Below are 19,857 nucleotides of genomic sequence, written 5' to 3'. Positions count from 1 at the left end.
CATACTTGAAGTTCTAATCTATTCGCATTAAACTTTATCATTCTCAAAAGTGTTTGGTTTCAAGTCCCACTGCTAACTTTGTTAGCAGGATTATAACATTATTTCCTGAACTCTAATAAATATTATATTATTGCTTTTTCTTAGGCACAATACATGCATGGTGTATCCAGTTCAGAGTATTTGAAGAAACCAAGCATTGTAGATACTATATATATTTACTATATATATTTATATATTCATATATACATGGCGTTTCTGTTTACATTTACCAAGTGTGATTGTAGTTGGTAAATGTATACTTTGTTGTAAACAAGTTTTCTAGTTGAGAAATTATATTAATGTTCAAATCCCAACCACTTTTAGTTTCTGGATATATAAATCTAAGCACTGAATTTTAATCATAAAATCAAAATTATATTTCTGTAATTCTCCTAATTACATGACTATGCAAAGCAGGGTCACATTTTTCACAATTTTGACCTACTAGGGTATTTATTCTTGCATCTTACTGACATATATGCTCCCAACATATACAGATTCCCTATAAAGCTTTATATATTAAACTTAGGCAATCTGATAATGAATACATACTATGAGTTCAGCCCTACACTAGGTGAAATTAGGAATTTAAAATGAAGTATGTAATGATATCCTCACCTTTGTTGAACTTGTAATTCCTGGAAGAAAAAGTTACCATATTGTAAGCCATTAAATAATATGGAAATTATTTTACTGTATATATTAATAATGTAAAGAAAGAGGATGGTATACACCTACTGTGTGCCTCACACTCTAGTAAATGTTCACATATGTAAACTTGAATATTAGAGTATGTTAATTTGAGTGGAATCAAACATGCCTAAATGTATGACTCAAACACTAAGAATTATGGGTAGTGAGAAAAAGAAAGCACCAGAAATACCTAATGGAGCAGCTTGAGATTCCATTTCATCTGACATCTGTTAACATCTTAAAAACCTGGGGTGTATGATACTAGGTAAGATCCTATTTTAAATGTTTTTTATTGATTTTTTTAAAGCCTGTGGCACAGTCTTAGGTTTCAAGTTTTATGAATACAATAAACCTGCCAAAGTTAACCTACAGTGGCTGATCCAGGATTCACTTCTAAGTCTTTTGATTATTTGACCAAAGGATTTTCCCTAGCACAACACTTCTCAGCAGGCTGGGATTGTTGGCAGAAAGGCAAGCTGCCCCCTTGTAAAATCACGGTGCTTACAGTCCACTTGCGGTTGTGCAGTTGCTCTGTGCCCACTTTGAAAGCAGCCAATAACTGGCACCAAGTGAAATAAGATCTGGATTCTTCGCAATTACTGTTTTACTTTGCTGATGGGGTGACTTACAAGACTCCGATTTTGAAAGGGACTGACATGTCCTTTGAACTGTTACTTGAATGCTGATTCAATTTATCAGTTGGGAGAGTCTGAGTAAATTACATAAACTCTCTGAACCTACCCTGCTGGGATTCTTTGAGAATTAAAAGAGAAAGAACATCGTAGGGATTCAACAAATATCATTTGCTCTCCCAATACTTGGGTATTTGTTAGAAAAAATAATAGAACATAAAGCGAAATCCTTCATATTGGGAAAAGGTAATTATACCCTCCTAAATGTAAACCCGTGTTTCTCTAAGTGCAGTCCTTGGACCAGCAGCCTCAGAACTACCTGGGTACTTGTTAGAAAGCAAATTTGGGGGCTCCGCCTCATACCTTCCAAATCAGAAACTTTGGGGGGTGGGGTCCAGAAATCTGTTTCTTAACAAGCCCTTCAGGTGGTTCTGACACAGGCTAAAGTGTGAAAACCACTCTTGTAAAGGAACCTTCAGCTTCACTGAACTCTAATTCACTGGTATTCTTCCCTTCCGCCCATCCCCTTGCAACATTTGCTTCCAAGGAAAGGGAAAACTGTATACATTTCTTAAAGCAGTGTTTCTCTAAGTATGAATCAGAACCACCTGAGATAGTTTTTAAAGCTGTACATTCCTGGGCCCCATATCAAACTCTAAGGGGTTGGACTCTCTGGGGTTTGGGCTTCAAGACCTACATTTTCCAGACTCCCTAGTGATTCATACATTCATCAAATTTGTGAACTGCTGCTTTACAGTAAGCATAGCATAACTGGTAACACAGTTGTCTGGCTGCACAAGATAAAAAGAATGAATTCTTCTACTCCGGTTTTTATGAGGTACTATTATGTAGCATTGGCCACAGATAGATCTCTAAACTGTAGTTAACTCCTGATTTTGCTGGCATTGAGATCTCTGGGACCTGGATTTAAGTGAGGTGGTAGCTGTGGCCACTGAGACTGGTCGAAGCCCAGTCACCTCATATTGGGCAAGATGAAGAGCTGGTACTGCACCATCTCTATATAGCAGAGACAGCATGAGGAGCCTCTGCAGGGAAGCGGTGCTGAAATAAATGGGCTTCCATTTCTGTGCAAATAGTGTTTCTTCAACCTCAAAGTTTTTGGTTAACAAAGGATATCAAAGAACCAAAGAGAAAATATGTCCTTTGCAGCCTCTCTACATTCTATCCTGGGTTTCTGATAAAAGGTGATTTTACTGTGTGGCTTCCTATAAAAATCTTTGTCTTCTTTTCTTCTTTCTTTTTCTCTTGATTCAGTTTCTATGGCTCATCATTTCTACCCTTGTGCCTCATTCTTACTCTTAACCTTATTTTCATTCTGTGGTCTCATTATTTTCACTTTTCTGCTCACAAGTTAAATCAGTCCACTTTTTTCTTTGCCTACTCATCACACTCAAGAGCTGAGCTGTTTAGTATGGAATCTCACATACTCCACAGAGTTTTTTGATATTTCATGCTCTTATGACAAGGTCTCCAGGCAGCTGTGAGAGACCTGGCCTATGTGAGTTCTCCGTTCTCTCAGGACTCTGCCCCAGGCAAACAGCATGCAGAGATAACTCAGAAGCTTCAAATAAGAAGAGAAATCCAGGAGGACACCAATGGAAATAGCAGGAAAAAGGACTCCAAAAATTTACTCCTCCATAAAAACAATGAAAAAACTGGCAGAGATGATCAGAATCAACTTTTCAGAATTCTGGAAATTAACAAAGGCTTTATTCAAGAAAAACAGCCATATCTCTTTAAGAACAGTAAGCTTTATGACATTTTTACTTGCCCCAGTCCCATCCCCTGGTCTCCAGCCAGCAGTAACCTTAAAAACTAACAGCCTGTATTCCTGGTACAGGAAAATGGAACTGAATCTCTTTCAAAGCCTCATTCCCAGAAAAACAAAAACTGAAAAAATTTGTCACTGACAAACTTGCCCTATGAGAAATACTGAAGGAAATCGTTCAGGCTGAAATCAAAGGACACTATGCAGTAACTTGTATCCACATGAAGAAATAAAGTGCACCATAAGGGAAATTTAAAAATACTTAGAGATGAATGAAAAACAACTAACAACATACCAAAACTTATGAGATACAATGAAAGCAGTACTAAGAGGGAACTTTATAGCTATAAATTCTTACATTTAAAATGAACAAAGATCTCAAATCAATAACTTAATATTCCACCTTAAAAAACTAGAAAACTGGAAAAGAAAGAAAAGAAGTAAACCCAAAGTAGGCAGAAAGAAGGGAATAATAAATATTAAAGCAGAGAATAATCAATTCAATATTGTACTGGAGATACTAGCCAAGGCAATTAGGCAAGAAAATGAACTGAGAGCATCCAGATCAGAAACAAATTAGATAGTAATGATCATTATATAACCTTATGAATAAACCAAAACCATGATTTATACATTTCAATGAGAAGTTTATAGTATGTGAATTATTTCTCAATTGTATAAAAGAGAGTCACACAGATCTTTATAAAAGGGCTGTCTGCTTGTTTGCTCACCTGCTTGTTTAAAAAAAGAAAAAAAATCCAAATGCCTTAGACTAACCATTTTTCTGACTTCTTCCCGTTTTCCTACATGACATGATTTTATTATTATATCATGACTCACTGGTTTCCTTTTTTTGTTTTTCTAGCACATGGAGAGAAACATGAGGAATTAATTACCTTTGGAAGTCCAGATTCCCACACTATTAGTGAGGGACAAAAATCTTTAGGAACTTCCAAAACAACAAGGAAAGGCAAAGAAAAGTCTTCTGAGAAAGAAAAGATAGCCAAAGAAAAACAAGTGCCTCGCGTTGAGCCTCAGGTGGGTGTGATGCTTTTTTTATTGGAGTCATTTAATAAACTTAGATTCATTGGGTCCCTATTTTCCCATATCTTTTGAGTAAAACCTGAAAAATTCCATCTCCCTGTTTCCAGCAATCATCTAGATACCTTAAAGACATTCCTTGGGCACCTTCTGTAAGCAGTCTTCCTTAGTTTAGTGTCAAAAAGTGTTAATTGAGCTTTTAATATGTAAGACACTGTTTTGGGGACTTGGGTTTCTAATATTAATATTATAAAGTCCCTACCTTCAAGGAACTCACAGTCTAATGGAGGAGACTGAAAGTAAAGAGAGAGTTGTAATGTTAGATATGGTATGCACAGGGTAGAAAGGATAGGTACCTATTTCAGCCTCTGCCTAGAGGAGTCCTGAACTGAATCAGTGAGCAAAGACATTCAGAGGCAAAAATCCAACACAATTTGGTTTTTGAGCCACTAAGGTATGGGGTATGAGGCTGGAAGGGTAAGTAAGGGTCAGGTGGAGGGGAGCCTTTTAGAAAGCCTGGTTAGAAAGCTGAGACTCTATCTACAAGCCAGAGGTCCTGAGTCCAAATTTTTTCAGGACCAGATAGGTAATCCCAATGATTAAGGGTAAGGAAGAGTATGTGGGTGGCAAGTTTGAGGAGTGCAAGCAGAGTCCTAAAGATACTCAAATTCAAGTTATTTTAAAACACTGAACTCAAAACAAATTACCTGTGAGGACAAAATCTTCCTATCATTTGTGATCACAGCTTAGGCTACACAGGGCTGGGAGGTGGGACTTTGAGAAGTGTACTGACTTTAAGAAGTGTACTGACATGATCAGATTTACATTTCAGATACCTTGGTGACTTTTAAGGGTATGAAATTAAAGGGGAAAAGATAAGAGATGGGAAAACCACCAGAAAGCACTGCAATAGTCCAGACAAAAGAGTACAAGCTGTACCAGATACAGGTCAGAGGAAGGAAGAAGAGGACAAATGAGGTTCTTCTAGTTTCTACTAAACAAAGTACAGCTAACTCTCTTTCTCATCCCACTGAAGGTGTACAAACTTTAGTGTAGGTGGTTAATGGTGGATACATTCCCAAATTAAAGTATGATTCAGTCCAAAGAACAGGAAGAGGCAGTTAAAAACTGAGCAGACTATTAGCAAAGACAAAAACGGAGAGAAGAAAAAGCGTTTATCTCTTCAACAAGACAAGATTGCCAGGATGAGTACTGATGACAGAACCTGGGCATTTATTCAAGCATTAAGAACAACTGAGCCAAAGCTCTGCATTAATAGGGTTGAACAACTGACTTTTCATCTTCAAGAATTTCCTGAGGGAAAAGGAGTGGCTGCCAATGAAAGAATTATTCCATATTTATTATGACTGAGACAAATTAAGGATGGCATTCTTCAGGCTGCAGTTAGAGAAATTCTGGCCTTAATTTGGTTGCATGAATCCAGTGAAGAAAGAGGAATCCTAATTCGCACAACTGATGATGGAAGAACAAGGGGTGTGGTTGCTTTTTAGACATTGCGGAAATCAGGTGAACTCTCTCAGAAGCCAGTTCACCAGCCCTCTGACTGCATTTGTGGTGGAAGTACAGGTGCCATATTAGCTTTCATGTTGGGGCTGTTTCATATGCCCTTGGATGAATGTGAGGAACTTTATCGAAAATTAGGATGAGATGTGTTTTCACAAAATATCATTGTTGGAACAGTCAAAATGAGTTGGAGCCCTGCATTTTAAGACAAACTTGGGGAAATATTCTTAAGGATAGAATGGGATACACACCAATGACAGAAACAGCAAGAAATCCCAGAAGTCCTAAGGTAGCTGCAGTAATTACCATGGTAAACAGAGGGAAAGAGCCAACAACTTTTGTTTTCTGAAAGTATGGTCATTTTCCTGGAATCAACTCTTACCAGTTGGGAGGCTGTCAGTATAAGATGTGGAAGGCCACTAGAGCCATATCTGCTGCTCCAGGCTACTGTGCAAAGTGTGCATTTGGAAAATGATCTTCATCACAATGGAGATTTGCTTCCGAATAACCCCTCAGCATTAGCAATGCATGAGTGTGAATGTCTTTGGCCAGACATACCATTAGAGTGCCTATGACATTGGACATCATGAAAGTGATGTGAGAAACACGGTGACATACACAAGCTTGAACTGTCTAAAGTTATCAACAGTGCTACAGATAGAGAAGAAGCCCATATAATACTTGATGATCTATTATATTACTTCCTGACACCTATTTTTAGATTCAGTCTTGCCATGCGTAAAATCTTTACCTCTAGATGAAAGTTAAAATGAAAAGCTGCATACGCTGCAGGTAAAAGAGTTGAAGTACATAGAAAGAAATGAAGAAAAAAAATTAAAAACTTGCAAAAATATTGTCAAGAAAAAAGTTCTTCAGAAAACTAATGATTGGATGAAACTAAAAACTGACATGTGTGAAAGCCTCTGTTCTTTTCAAAATTTTGAAGAATGTATGCATATTCTCCAAAATGAAAGCCTGCTCAGAAGATCCACCAAATTTAGTAAGGAATTGTGGGATTCAGTTTGAGTTAACTTTCAAATACTCATGAATTCTAGGGAATCCTGAAAGAGACAATGTTTAGAATATCTTGTGAAGCACAAAAGGTATGTTTGGTTACAGAATTCAAATGGGAATTGGGTTTTTATGACATTAAAAATGAACTAAGCTTTAGGAACCTTAATATTGTGCTAGTTGGTTTTAGTAGCTATTAGTATTATATTGTTTGATGTTTGAAAGTTTAACATATGGGCCAAACAGGAAACCAAAAACTATAATAATATACTTTGTAGTTTTGCTTTAGTCACCAGAATCATGTTGAATTTATTTGATCCTTTATTTTATTTCATATGGAAAAGCTAATTTCTTCTTAAATTTATATTACTTATGTTCTCACTAGCTACATTCTACAGTCCAAATACTGCCTTTTAGTGTAATATCATCTAAACAAATGCAGACAAATGGAACGCTCTCTGTCAAATTACAATTACGTTTGAAATATGAAAGAGCCAGATAAAATTTTCTATTCAAAATGTGTTTCTTTCAACATTGTTTTGCTCAAAAACATAGGTGAAGTTCCAGTCAACCACTTTTTTCCCCTTGAAACTTCAAGATAATGCTGTGTGTTAACTTTTCTAGATGTAACTCCAGTTTATAAAATCAATTATTTGAATTTTCTGAGAAAATAGTCCTATCATTAACAACAACAAAACCATTCAAGTTTAAAGCAAATAAGCTAAATTCAATCCATAAATTCTTATAGACATGTGGCCTTCCCTTAGTTCTTCATAGTGCTCCCTTCCCTAATCAAAACTTGATCCCAGAGAAGTTTCTGAAAAACTCACTTATCAAGCAATATAAAAGGTGGTAAAAGCTTATGTACTGTGTTTTAGAAGGAAGAAATAAAAGAATATCCAATTGTGAGATTTAAATTTTCATCAGAATATTAAGGGAATATTGCAGAAAGCTAGGAGGTCTTTTGATAACCTTAAAACCAAACTACACGTGAAAACTTTATTCAGTGGCCCCCCAATCTCCACTTCCCCATCTGCGTTATGTAATATGGATTACTGACATTGTCTCAGTCTTATGTAAAATGCTAGTAACTCATCAGACTCAAGCTCGTCTCCTTAACAGACTGCTACCAATAAGCCTCACTTATCTAGACATTTTCAAGTCCTATGTCAATCTGCTCCCAGCCTAAGGTCCATGAAAGTGATCCTACAAGACAGCAAAATGTTAACTTTCCTAATGAATATATATCAAGTATATCCAGGCTTGGAAATGATCAACTATTCTTGCCCTCATTCTTGTAAAGAGATGGTATGAGTGAGCCTAAGTGCAATTTAGGATTATTTTTATTTACAGTTTTTAGGTGAAATTTGCATAGAGTGATATGCAACAATCTTAAATGTGCAATTCAGTGAGTTTTGACAAGTGAATTCACCATGTAACCCACATCTCTATCAAGGTTTAGATTATAGACCATTTCCATAAGCTTAGAAATTCCCTTAAACCTCTTTGCAGTGGATTCTGTCATCCCCATACCTCTCCCCCAGGCAAGTTTTGCCTGTTCTGGAATTTCATACAAATGATTCATACAAGAAGTACTCTTTTGTGCTCAACTTCTTTATTTCTGTATAATGTCTGTCTGTGGAATTCAACCACACTGTGGTATGCATTAATAGTTTATTACTTTTTAATGTTAAGTAGTAGTCCATGTATGAACATACTACAATTTGTTTATCCATTCATCAGTTGACAGATATTTATATTGTTTCCCCTTTTTAGGCTAATAAGAATGAGGCTATAATAAATATTCTTTTCAAATCTTTTTGTGAATATATGTTTTCCTTTCTCTTGGCTTAAATACCTAAGTGAAATTATGGGTCATAGGGTAAAATCTAGATCCTTTTGAAAGGAGGAAAGCATCTGACCCCAAGGTTTTTACTTTACTTTGCCAGATACCCACTGCTCACCCTCAACAAGAAGACCCAAATAAACCCTACTGGATTTTGAGGTTGGTCACTGAATACAATGAAGCAGACTTTTTTGAAGTGAAAAAAGATACAGAACGAGCAGATGAAATCCGAGCCATGAAGCAGGCCTGGGAGATGACTGAACCAGGAAGATCGATCAAGGTTACCTGAGTTTGAAAAGTTGTCCTTTTACCTTTCATTCCTGGGCGTGGTCTGAAGCAAGAGCCATATTGGTGAAACAACATAGTCTTTCCTTTAGGAAATATCTGGAATTTTGTCAGGCATCAACTAACTAAATATTAAGACCACATTTGAACACATAGTGAAATGTTATTATCCGGATACCCAGATGACTTCCAAAAGCAAAGCACATAATGGTGCCACTTATGGCCCAAACTGTAGGTAGCCTTGTCCTTTCACATCATCTGGGATTAACACTCTGTCCTTAACACTCCCAACTAAGAAAGCATAAAAATGTTTAATATGTGCTTTCATGTGCTTAGATAGAGAAAAATCATGTGCTGCCCTTGTGGAATACACATATCTCATGATTCCTCCTCTCTATATTTTAGATAAGAATCATTGCCATAGTGAAACATTATTATTTATATTTGCTTCATGTCCCCAACTCAGGGTTATTGAGGCAGATGAAAAAGGTTCAAGAGCACCTGGATCTAAGCTAGCATGCACAGCGTATGAGTTTTAGGACTTCTTCATTAGTTCTCACAAATCACTGTCAAGATCATGGATGGTTCAGAATTGGAGTTTTTCTTTGGTAATTCATAAGAGCCGGTCTGGTTCAGACTGCCGTATTCATTCACATTTTCCTGTGTCTTTTGAGTACTGTTGAGATGGTGTTGCCTGTAATGTGTGTTGATAATGTCTGTCCTTTAGGCTGCCCAGGCGCGTCTCCATTATCTCAGCCGGTTCATTAAGAAAACACCTGATGCTGAGTGTGTGCCTATGTCTGAAAGCCAAACCAAAGAAGGGGAAGAAGGTCAGTGAACTCTACCCCAGCTGCCCCAAGCACGGAGCTGTTACTTGCACCTCTTCAAAGCTAGTCAGCAAGTCATGCTTGGTAAAAAGAAAAATTTCAGAATCTATTTCATTATAGGATTGTAAAGTTATAGACAGTTTTGTAAGAAAACAGATTCTCAAGCATTTTCTTTTTACCAAGCAGGTGTTCACTTTGTCCCCAAGTAGATATAATCTTCCCCATTTAAGAAAAGATGAAACCAGAAATAAGATGAAAAAAAGATGAAACCCTCATTAGAAGGTAGCAGTATGTGAACTTGAAGGCAGGCTCACAACTATAAATCTGGCACCTTTCTAATCGCAATAGCAATAAACAATAGCAATAAGAATCAAAGTAAGAAAGCTAACTACTTTCAGTGAACAATTTGCCATGGGCCTGGAGCTATAAAATACTAATTATTTCATCCAATACTCACATCAACTCACTGATATAAATATTATTTCCAACTTGCCAGTAAGGACCCAGGCCCAGAGTAATTTGCTAAATTCACAAGCTACCCAGGGACAGAGGCAGCATGCAGACAGAGCTCTCCATCACCCCAGGGCTCTTCCCACAAACACTTGGCTATACCTCCATCTATCACCATGCTGAGTTGTCCAGGGAGGCTGAAGACATTCACATCCCAAATCGTGCTTTTCCACTTTTACATCTTCAGGAGTATAACTCAATAATTGTTATAAAAGTAATGTCCCTTAACATTTCATGTGAAGGGGATAAAAAATAAATATCACCCCAATCCTGTTATTCTGGGATGGGCACTGCTCAAAGTGCTTTATGTTTATTATCTCACTTTAACCTACAGCAACTATGAGGTAGACCTTACTATTTCCATTTTGTAGATTTAGAGACCAAAGCTCAGATGGTCACCTTATTCTTCCTATGCCATACATCTAAAAAGTGACCAAGTTGGGATTTGAAATATTTCTAACTCCTAAAGTACTCACTCCTCTAATTGGTAGAGTTTAATGTAATGTTAGGAATATAAAGGTGAATAGAATATAAAGGTGAATAGAATACAGTTCTTTTTCTTTAGGCTCTAGATTTTATTATTAATTTTTTAAATGTTGTGCTAATTTGTATGTAAAAGGAAATTTATTGCACTGGACACGTTAAAAATGTCAAAGAAGATTTTATTTATGACTATTGCAATAGGGGAGAGATTGAACTCAACTCTGAAAACAACAGAAACAAGTGAGGATTTATAACTAACTAGCAGGGAGTGGATGAAAAATTACTTACAGGAATTTGGTTAGGTATCAAACGTCAGGGAAGAGAAATTTGATTAAATATCAAGTGTGGAGGAAGAGGAGTTTAATTGGATATCAAGAGTAGGGGGATTCTTGATAAACTAGTTCGGCAGGATTCCTGGCTAAAACTGGGATTCATCACAAGTCAAGGACAAAGCCTAGTGGAGAACAGAGCTCAGAGAAGGCTGACCTTATCATGTAACATACAGGCAAAAAAGGTACAAATCTTAATTGCACAGCTTGATGTATTTTCATATGTGTGTATATTCAGGAGCCACCCCATTTAGATCAAGATAAAAAACCCTTAATACACCCCAATAGTCCTCTTCATTCTCTTTCCCAACCTTTTCCTTCCTGAAAGTAACTATTTGATCTCTATGACCATGAATTAATTTTTCCTGTTTCTGAGCTTTACGTATTTATGTATTCTATGTCTCGCTATTTTTGCATGTGATTTCATAGAATGCAAGTTTTTTCGGTAATGCATATATCATATTTAGTAGAAACATCTTCAAGTGCCATAAAAGAGTCAGATACAAAGAGTTCCATGAGTTTAGATAACAGAGAGACTGTACTATCAGGGAGTATGCTGTGGAAGCAGTGGCAGACAAACAAGGGCTTCAAGGATCTGGCAAAATCAACAGGTAGTGAAAGTGAAGGATCATCCCCCACAGGGAAGGAAGAGCGTGAGCAGAGCATGCAGAAGGAAAATATCAGTAAGTATTGCCTTTATTGGTAGGATAAACACATATCTTAAAATAAAAATTCTGGAAAAGATAGTTAAGCACATGATGGCTAGGGTTAAACATAGAAAAATATGTGTACAGGTCTTCATTTTGATTATCAGAGTTGGTAATCTGCTCAAGGACCTGATTACTAAATACTTAACCTAAAGATAAAAGTGGGAAATTTATTTTTAAATTTTTAAGTAGCAGTTATATTTTCACATAGTTTTAAGTAGCAGTTATATTTTCACAGTTTTCTGTGTCTACGAATACCAAAAATGCACAGATCGCATATACAGTTGTCACTAAAAAGTTTGATCTATAGTATACTACATCTTTTGTAACAAATTTTAAATATTTGGTTTCTAAAATGTTCTAAAATCTCTATTCTAACACAAAGTTTTCCATTATATATATATATATATATATATATATATATATATATATATACACACACACACACACACACACACACACACCACATCTTCTTTATCCATTCATCTGTTGATGGACACTTCGGTTGCTTCCATATTTTGGCTATTGTAAATAATGCTGCTGTGAACATGTGCATATTGGGGTGCATGAATCTTTTTGAAATAGTGTTTTCATTTTCTTCAGATATATATGCAGGAGTGGAATTGCTGGATCATATGGTAGCTCTATTTTTAGTTTTTCAAGGAACCTCCAGACTGTTTTCCACAGTGGCTTCACCAACTCACATTCCCACCAGCAGTGTACAAGGGTTCCCTTTTCTCCACATCCTTGCCAACATTTGTTATTTGTAGTCTTTTTGATGATAGTCATTCAACAGGTGTGAGGTGATACCTCATTGTGGTTTTGATTTGCATTTCTCTGATGATTAGCATATTGAGCATCTTTTCATGTGCCTGTTGGTCATCTGTATGTCTTCTTTGGAAAAATGTCTATTCAGGTCTTCTGTACATTTTAATCAGGTTGTTTGGTTGTTTTTTTTATATTGGGTCGTATGAGCAGTTTATATATTTTAGATATTAACCCATTATTGGGGTGTATTTTGGGGTAATAAGGAGGGGTCAGGAAACAGAGAAGAAAGATAAGAGTGACCAGGGGTGGAAGACCTAGAGGCCAAAGCAGCCTGTCCTCAAGCAAAAAATGCTTCAAAGCATTCTTAAGTATGTTTTATTACAATTTTATTTTAATATATTTTAATTTTATATTTTAATATTTTATTAGTTTTATTTAATATATTTTATTTTTATTTTAATATAACTTAAGTATGTTTTATTACAATTTTATTTTAATACATTACAATTTTATTTTAATTTTTTGCTGTCCTCAAGCAAAAAATGCTTCAAAGCATTCTTAAGTATGATTTATTACAATTTTATTTCAATATATGATAAGTTGAATTACACACCATCAACAAGAAATTTACTCCCCCTCCCACCAAGAAGAGGTGTGCTATTGTATGGTTCTAGTACATCCTATGGCACTGAAACACTGCCATGTACCCCACGTACTGTTGCTCTAGAAGGAATCCTGCTTGAAAATCATGGGTCCGGCTATCTAGCTGTTCTCTGGAACTTTGTGTGTTGCTCTCACCTCTGCTGTTGGTGCACCACAGATTGGCCCTCACTCCTGAGGTAGCATCGCCCATAGGAGCTTACAGTCCTTGTGAGAGATTTACATGCTCTGGCCTCTACATTTATATACATATATACATATATGTATATTTATGTACTCATTTATTTGTGACTCCCAAAATGCTACCTTATTCTTGCTACTTTCTATTTATTTTCATATATAGTAGGTAACTTAGAACAACCTCCTTCATAATGCCAGAGGACATGTAAATAATATCATTATGGATTTCACTCTTATGCATTCTTTCTCAACACCAAGCCATCATCGAGGTAAAGAGTTCAAACTTTGCTTTTTCAACTTCCCTTTTATTTCTGGAGGCCTCTGGAAAGTGCCTCTTCCAACGGTTGGAGGTGATCTTTGTCTTTAGTCCCAATCTTTTCCCCAGGCTTCACAATCAATCAGTCAAACTATTCTTCACCATTTCTTTTAAACAGCTATTTTCTTACAATCTATGATGAAAGAAGTTTTCTGCCGATTCTGTTGCAAACTGAAACTTTTATAAAATATAATAAAACGACCCAGTGATGACCAATTGCTGTAAAAATATCTCTAAATGCATACTCTCACTTTCAGAGCTTATCCCACAGAGTACCAGTTGGCAGACGGACGATGCGTGCACACACACACATGCATGCATGGGCACACACTTGGAGTTGCACTGTTCTAGAGGTCCAAGATCATACTACACTTACACCCTATTCTGACACAACAATTTTATAAGTGAAAATGAAGATTAACCTTCTCTTCCCCTTTCATACCCTCCCTGTTTAAATACATATTATTTGGCAGGATGCAAGAGAACACAAATATCCAATTAATCAAAAACATTTTCTTTCCAGTCAGAGTCAGCGGAGTTGGTGTCTTTCAGAAACAATTCAAGTTTGAAATGCCAAAAATATATGCAACAAAAGTAGATAGGTTCATAAGAAAAACAAATGAACTTTAGAAATCTAAGATCACAGAGCAACCATGATGAAAAAAGAAAAGTTATTAACCACTGGTTTCTAGAAGAGTCATATTGTATATAAGATGCAATATTTCAGGAATGTTTTATTTAATGTTATAAAGTGAAAAACATGACTGAATTTATGTTTCAATAATGGTGCAGAGTTAGGGTTTGTCCTACTATATTCTTTATTTCTCAAGGGTATCATGCCTATAAAAGCATGATATTTTTGAAAAAATAGTTTTGAAAAATTTGATGTTACTGTTTTTTACATTTTTAAAGTTTTACATTAGATTATATTTCTATGAATAATCCCTTTTAACAAGTTGTTATAAATTAAACACTTTACAATATTCCTGGAGACTATTCCAACCACACGTGAAAAGCAAGATTAAACAGCCAGTGGGAGGGCAGGATTTTTTGCATGGCAGAGTGAAGACTTGACATATCCTCTCCCCAAAAGCAATGATAAATGGGAAAAGATTAAGAAACATTTCAAAATTCTGAGGGTGTACAACTAAATGAAAAATATTTATTAAACAAAAAAATAAATTAACTTAGTTGGATAAATTTCTTGTTACTTCGGTAAGAAATAACCACAAATTTAGTGACTTAACACAAACTTCTTGCAGTTCTAGAGGGCAGAAATTCTAAAGTTAAGCTGTTGGCAGGGCAGCATTCCTCCTGGAGGCCCTTGGAGAGGATCGGTTTCCATTTTCAGCTTCTAGGGCCATTGACTCTGGCTTACGGCTCCTTCCTTATATTCAAGGCCAGCAGCAGAGCATCTTCAAATCCCTCTGTCTCTCTTTCCTTCCCCCTCTCTCTCTTTCCTCTATGACCATCACTTCATCTCCTTCTTGGATTCTATCTTTTCTACATTCCTCTCTTTCCCTTACAAGGGTTTAGTCCAGCTGACTAATACAGCATTATCGTCCCATCTTGAGATCCTTAATTGCATCTGCAAAGTCCTTGTATGGTAGCATATTCATAGGCTTCAGAGGTTAGAACATGGATATCCTCGGAGGTCCATTAGTCTGTCTACCACAGTTAGCCTACCAACTATTGCATATTAACGTGGGGTTCCCTCATCAGCCCCAAGGTCTGTAGCGTGGTAGCCAGGAGAACCAGCAGTCTTGCTGCCAATGCTAAAAAGGATTTACCTGATTTGAGCCTCCATGGAAAAGTTCTATGCCCATGGATACTGTTGCAAGGAATAGTGAACTTGGTGGCAAACAATTGGAATAGCCAACATCACAGCTGCTTGAGACTGTGACACTGGTCAGGAAAAGCAAAAAGTAAGCCAAAAATTAAATAAAGAGATCTGTGTAACAAAGCAGATATAGTGATTTCAACCTTCAGGAACATAGGATGTCCACTTTATCCATACATCCATATCAGAAAGGAAGAAATAAAACTGTGTTGTCAGACAAATTGATCCTGTATATTGAAAATCCTAAGAAATCATGGGAAAAGAACCAAGAATATCATCTAGAACTAACAAGTGAGTTTGGTGAGGTCACATGATAGAAGATTAATATATTTTTATTTCTACATTTCAATGAGCAATCAAAAAATGAAATTAAGAAGACAATTTCATTCACAATAGCATCAATAATAAATATATGGAACTAAATTTAACAAAAGTGCAAGGCCTGTATACTGAAAATTACAAAACATTTCTGAAGGAAATTTTGAAAGATCTAAATAAAGAGAGAGGCAGTCCATGCTTTGGGGCTAGAAGACTCAATATAGTAAGATATTAATTCTCCCTAAATTGATCTATAAATTCAGTGTATCTGAATTTAGATACTGAATTTAGATAGATCAAATTTATAGTGATCTATAAATTTCTATCAAAATCCTAGTAGACATTTTACAGAATTTGACAAGCTGATCCCAAAACTTATATGAAAATGCAAATACCCAGAATGACCAAAATAATTTTCATAAAGAACCAAGAGGAAGGATTTTACCTTCATGATTTCAGAATTTATTATGAAGCTAACAATAATCAAAACACTATGATTTGACAGTTTCTTAAAAAGTTAATTTTTTGATTCCTGCTTGCATGAAATATCCAGGAAAGGCAAATCTACAGAGACAGAAAGCCTGGGGCTTGTGGTGGGAATGCAGAGTGACTTTAAGAGGGCACAAAAGAATTTATTTGGATAACTGAAATGTTTTGAAACAGGGTTTTGGTGCTGGTTGCATAACTCTGTAAATTTACTAAAACATATTGAATTATACTTTTAAAATTGGTAATTTTTATGGTATGTAAATTACACTTCAATAATTTTTTAAAAAGAGAGACTAAATGGGCTGGAAAGGCTGAATGGTTAATATCTTAGTCTCTAAAATTTCTTTCTTAAAACTATTCTTGTGGGTTCTTGAGTCCGTGGGGTAAAAATCTCCTGATATTTGATTTTCAGTGTTCACCTGTTATATATTGCCTACTCTACTGGACTAAAACTTTCTTGAGGATAGGATACTGTGTCTGAAAACATTTTTATATCCCACCCCGCATAGCTTTCACGGATATACAAGCTCTTTAAATATTAGTTTATTTAACTTGTTTATAATGAAATTTTGTAACAAAATATGACCTTTTTAGGTCTCTGCTTTCATTTAACTGTAATTAGAGTAATTTTGTTACTCTTCTTATAGAGCATATTTATCTTTTTCTATATTCATTTTGTCATCTCCTTCATTTAACTGTAAGTATAGTTACACCAGCTAGAGGATAAACATAAAATATAATTATGTTTCAATAAAGTCATTAAACCACATTAAAATCGTATTAAACAAGGCAAGTCCAAAATATTGTCAATTTAAACAAGATATACAATCGTTTAGTTAGTCATTATTGATTCTTTCTTGAAAGCCTAGGACTTTTTTTTTTTTTTTTACAACAGGGCCTCGTTCACGATCCCCAACAATTTTGGAAATGCCTCCCCAACTTATTCGAAAAAAACTAGAATGTGTAGACTTAAGTCAATATGTACGGTAAGTTTTAATAAACATGGTTAATGCACACATCTGTGTTCATAGAATTTTGGATAGATTGTCAATAGGCAGTTGCTAAACAACAGAAAATTTGAAATTAAATGCTTAATATATTTTAAGTGTATTTGAATTTTTAGAAGTACAGAATTTATATATTAAATTTAACAAATGTTTTATTAAGTCAGTTATAAAAGCATTTAAATGTTTTCTGTAAAGATTTAATTTGTAGCCTAGTTAAGGTGAGTTGAGCTGCAGAAAAATCCCATCATACCTGCTGCTATTATTTAATTAGATTGAATTTTCTTAAGAACTAAACAATAGGATTAATAGAGATAGTTACTCAAGCACATTTATCAATTTGAAAACATTTTCAAATCTACTTAGGTTCATAAATTAAAAAGAAAACAACTACAAAATATTCTCATAGCTTCGCACACCAATTCCACAAACACCTCTTCAAATAGTACATCTAATTTTGCTGGTATTTTCCTAAAATAATTTCCTAAAATATTAGTGACTTAATAAATGGAGCCTAGCCCATGTAAAAATAATGATTTATTTTTTCTGTTCCTGATATTTGATTTGATTCAGACCACCACCCTACTGATATGATTTTAAATTATTTGAGTGCTAAAGTTCATGCTAGAGTTCCCAAATGACTTATGTATCTCTTTTGATGTTTTTATATCAAGAAAAACAAATACTGATCCTCTGCTGCAAACGGATGAGCTGAATCAGCAGCAAGCAATGCAAAAGGCAGAGGAGGTCCATCAGTTTCGACAATATAGGACCAGACTCCTTAGCATTCGTGATATTGAGCAAGAAGAAAGGCTTAAAGTAAAGGGGCGAGTTCTGGAGATGTACGGGGAGATGCGGGTGAGTCTAAAAGGGCATATACTTGGATCACAATTGACAAATTCTTCTGTAATATTAAAAAGGTGTCATAGAATCATATTGTAACCAGGTAGAAAGAAGTCTTGAAAACATTTAGTTCCCAACTTCTCAGAAAATTGGCAAATTAATTATACACATCTATTTTACTCACTCCCTAAAATCCCTCTAAAATACACTATTGAAAATTTATCCACAAAATGGGAAGAATGGAAGCAGAGACAATAGCAAAATATTTGTGAAGTCGCAAAGTAGCTGAAGGAAGATTGCATTAACAGGCTTGAAGTAGCCAAATCCTAAGCTGGCAGTAGAAAAACTCTTAAGAGTCAACCCAGTTTGCTACACAGAATGCCCCAAAGGCTCAGAAATCGCTGGCACCAGCCACGTTAAGAAGTGAAGCTGAAGTAAGTGAGAGGAAGAAAAAAGATACCACCTAAAGTTCTTCAAGTACAAATCAGATATATTTTGTCAGGGTTAGAATACGTATGGGGAACTAGTAATTTACTGAGCACAGTTACTGTGAGAGACACACCGGCTGCATATTTTATACAGATTAGGCCTGAATTCATTTAAAGCAGATAGTTGCTTTGTCAAAATCCCTGCTCATTTCTTTCTTCACCTTTCTCTTTATTTTTCTCCTACTGACTCTTTTATTTACCATTCTGTAAAATCTCATGTGCCCTTTGATATCTCATGTTTTATGCACTAAGAAACATTTGCGACCATAACCTAATTTTCATCTTTCTTCAATAATTTCCTACATGATTCTGTTGGCCTGAGGAAAGGGAGTGCAGTTTTTTATGGAACCATAATAAGGCTCTATCAGTCGATCATATTTGCTTGGGTTTTTTGTTTATTTGTTTGTTTGTTTGGATTAGGACTCCTTAGATGAAGCCCGGCAGAAGATCTTCAATATCCGGGAACAGTACAGAAAAAAGTTACTGGAAGCTGAGCGGCAAAGATTGGAGTCTCAGGCTGCGGAGGAAGCCGCGATCCGGCTAGAGCCAGAAAAGAAGGTCCCGGCTCCAGACACACAAAAAAAACAGAAAGGAAAGAAAAAGTGACCAGGACATGCCCAATACTCCCTTTCCTCCAAAGAGGGAAAACCTACTTTTAATTATCTATAACTTTGCCTTTTGACGAGAATAAGGTATTAATTAGGCCAAATGAAAATAGACGTTTTCCCACCTTAGAAGTACTTTCTGTGTTTTGACGTTAACTTATTGGTTGTTCCCAGAGAGCTATGATTTGAGTATAAAATTTCAATAAAAATAGTCTCAAAATATTTGGAATGTAATAAAATGTAAGTGTCTCACTCTGAATTGCTTCATTTTTAGTTAGTGCCAGAACAGGATCATAAGTGAACCAATAGGATTGCCTTTGAAAAATTCAACAATGAGAAAAATAGCTATTGCTCTTTCATCTCTAACTTTAAAGACTTTAATATATTAAAAAATATGTTTCAAAATCATTAAATAGGGTAGAGATGATGCTCTGTATGAGTTTAGATTCAAGGATGAAAAACACACTCAAAAAAAAAACTTCCAAAAATAAATAAAACTTAAAAACAAATTTTAATAAAAAGTATGCTTCAGACAGCCACCCCCACCTCTGCAGGAGACCTTCCAACTCTAGCAGCAAAAACAGAAAGAGGCTGGTCTCTGATGACATTATGGAGCTGCCATACTGACCC

The 19,857-nt window shown here is 35.6% G+C and overlaps 1 protein-coding gene, 1 long non-coding RNA gene and 1 pseudogene across 3 annotated transcripts in view; 2 read left to right on the top strand and 1 right to left on the bottom strand.

Moving 5' to 3' along the window:
• ADGB (androglobin) overlaps positions 1-19,479 on the top strand; it is a 187,172-nt gene extending 167,693 nt beyond the window's left edge. The window contains exons 30-35 of the mRNA XM_067701839.1: positions 4,019-4,191; positions 8,679-8,855; positions 9,588-9,690; positions 17,183-17,273; positions 17,966-18,149; positions 19,043-19,479. Of these exons, the coding sequence (XP_067557940.1) occupies positions 4,019-4,191; positions 8,679-8,855; positions 9,588-9,690; positions 17,183-17,273; positions 17,966-18,149; positions 19,043-19,228 (914 nt within the window). The 3' untranslated portion in view covers positions 19,229-19,479. The remainder of the gene's footprint in view (positions 1-4,018; positions 4,192-8,678; positions 8,856-9,587; positions 9,691-17,182; positions 17,274-17,965; positions 18,150-19,042) is intronic.
• Positions 1-19,857, bottom strand: part of LOC137204464 (uncharacterized) — a 136,917-nt gene that overhangs the window by 77,586 nt on the left and 39,474 nt on the right. The gene's annotated exons all lie outside the window — the stretch shown is intronic.
• On the top strand, positions 5,077-6,744 carry LOC137205087 (calcium-independent phospholipase A2-gamma-like; annotated as a pseudogene).

The sequence above is a fragment of the Pseudorca crassidens genome, chromosome 13, assembly GCF_039906515.1.
Source record: "Pseudorca crassidens isolate mPseCra1 chromosome 13, mPseCra1.hap1, whole genome shotgun sequence".
Classification (NCBI taxonomy): domain Eukaryota; kingdom Metazoa; phylum Chordata; class Mammalia; order Artiodactyla; family Delphinidae; genus Pseudorca; species Pseudorca crassidens.
This window is presented reverse-complemented; position numbering and strand designations above follow the sequence as displayed.